Source organism: Sinocyclocheilus rhinocerous, unplaced genomic scaffold (assembly GCF_001515625.1).
Source record: "Sinocyclocheilus rhinocerous isolate Xijiao unplaced genomic scaffold, SAMN03320098_v1.1 scaffold1268, whole genome shotgun sequence".
Classification (NCBI taxonomy): domain Eukaryota; kingdom Metazoa; phylum Chordata; class Actinopteri; order Cypriniformes; family Cyprinidae; genus Sinocyclocheilus; species Sinocyclocheilus rhinocerous.
Genome location: NW_015664016.1, coordinates 1,494,532 through 1,496,090, shown reverse-complemented (window position 1 = coordinate 1,496,090; position 1,559 = coordinate 1,494,532). Strand labels below are relative to the sequence as shown.

Sequence of the window (1,559 nt, the reverse complement as noted above, 5' to 3'; positions counted from 1 at the left end):
CATAATAAATATACACAGTGCACACATATATTATGTAAACAAAAACTTTTATTTTGGATGCGACTAATCGCGATTAATCGTTTGACAGCACTAATTAAAATATTAAAATCTATATGAAGATCGTGTGTATGTTTAAAAAAAGATGCACAAAGTAGGCCTGTCTGAAATTGCTAAATGCATGTACTTACATTCATATATATTTATATAAAAAGGACTTTGTACACTCTGTTATTGTGTTGATTTAATCCTTTTTTCATAGTTTATTTATTTTGAAATTACATAATTAAATAACGCTGTAGTTAAAATCTTCAAATGCAAAAATACTGTAAAGACGCTAACTTTTATTTCTTAGTATCCAACTTTTATTGTGAAAGACTGGCCGCTTGCCGCTCAAAAGAATCTGATTGGTCGATTCGGTGTCCAATCACAGAGCTCGTTGATCGCAGGTGGCAGAGGGAGAGCCGATGCGCTGTAGAGTCTGCAGCTGCTAATGCTGAGCACTTACTTACGATTATAGTTGATCACAGTCAGTTACAATGAGCTCCATTGGGACCGGGGTGAGTGGAATTAATAATACAAAATTTATCATAGTGTTTGAATGAGATCTGATCCAGAAAGAGCGATTAAATAAGCAAGGCGTGTATGTCTGTGTCATTCTGAAGCTAACAAGCTACTGCTAGTGTGCAGGAGCTGCATTCGTTTTTTTTTTTCCCTGTTCCAACCTAATTAAAGTTAATAAAGAGTTTTCATATATAAGTAGTGTAAGTTATTTTCATTTACATGGGTTAATTGTGTATTTTTTGCACTACTTGGCCCCTGCTGAGTCACTGTTCGCTAACAATGAATGATAGCAGTTCAAATGAAAAGTCTCCGTGGAGGTAACGTTAAAGTGAAAGTAAATGTGTTGTGCAGTAAGAAAGCTGCTTTGCACTTTTTGAGTGTATTCAGCCTCGTCATTGATGCCCAACTGTGTTTATTATTATTGCAAACTCTTTGAATGGTTTATTTTTATTAAATGAACACGAATAATAATTGTTGACAGTATCTCCCTTCTCCCTCTCCAGTATGATTTATCCGCCTCCACCTTCTCACCTGATGGAAGGGTATTTCAGGTCGAATATGCCATAAAGGCTGTAGAAAATAGCAGGTAATTAATTAAATACTACTACACATGAAATAATTGAAGCCAGAAACATGTACATTTTGATGTGTTGCTCTGAGAAAGGCTTTACCTTTATTGTAATAACACCAACAATATATTTTTGAATGTGTTTCGTATTTGATGTCTGATGAAAGTACAAGTACAAATTAAAGGCACAATATGTAAGATTTTGTTATTAAAATATCCAAAAACCACTAGAACAATGTTATATATTTTGCTGACTTGTGTACTTACATTATCCCAAATGTTTCGAAGAATGTTTAAATCCAGAGAAATAAGCAATTTTAACTAGTGACACAGACCGTGTCTATAGTGTCGCCTGCCAATGACGTCATAACCCCTCGAATTCGGTTTTGTTTTGTAGAAAACATGGAAACACCAGAGACGCTTTAATATG

General features: G+C 34.5%; 1 protein-coding gene across 1 annotated transcript in view; it reads left to right on the top strand.

The window, feature by feature from the left end:
* The first annotated feature begins 417 nt into the window (after window positions 1–417).
* LOC107729246 (proteasome subunit alpha type-3) overlaps window positions 418–1,559 on the top strand; it is an 11,520-nt gene continuing 10,378 nt past the window's right edge. The window contains exons 1-2 of the mRNA XM_016539680.1: window positions 418–557; window positions 1,065–1,147. Of these exons, the coding sequence (XP_016395166.1) occupies window positions 537–557; window positions 1,065–1,147 (104 nt within the window). The 5' untranslated portion in view covers window positions 418–536. The remainder of the gene's footprint in view (window positions 558–1,064; window positions 1,148–1,559) is intronic.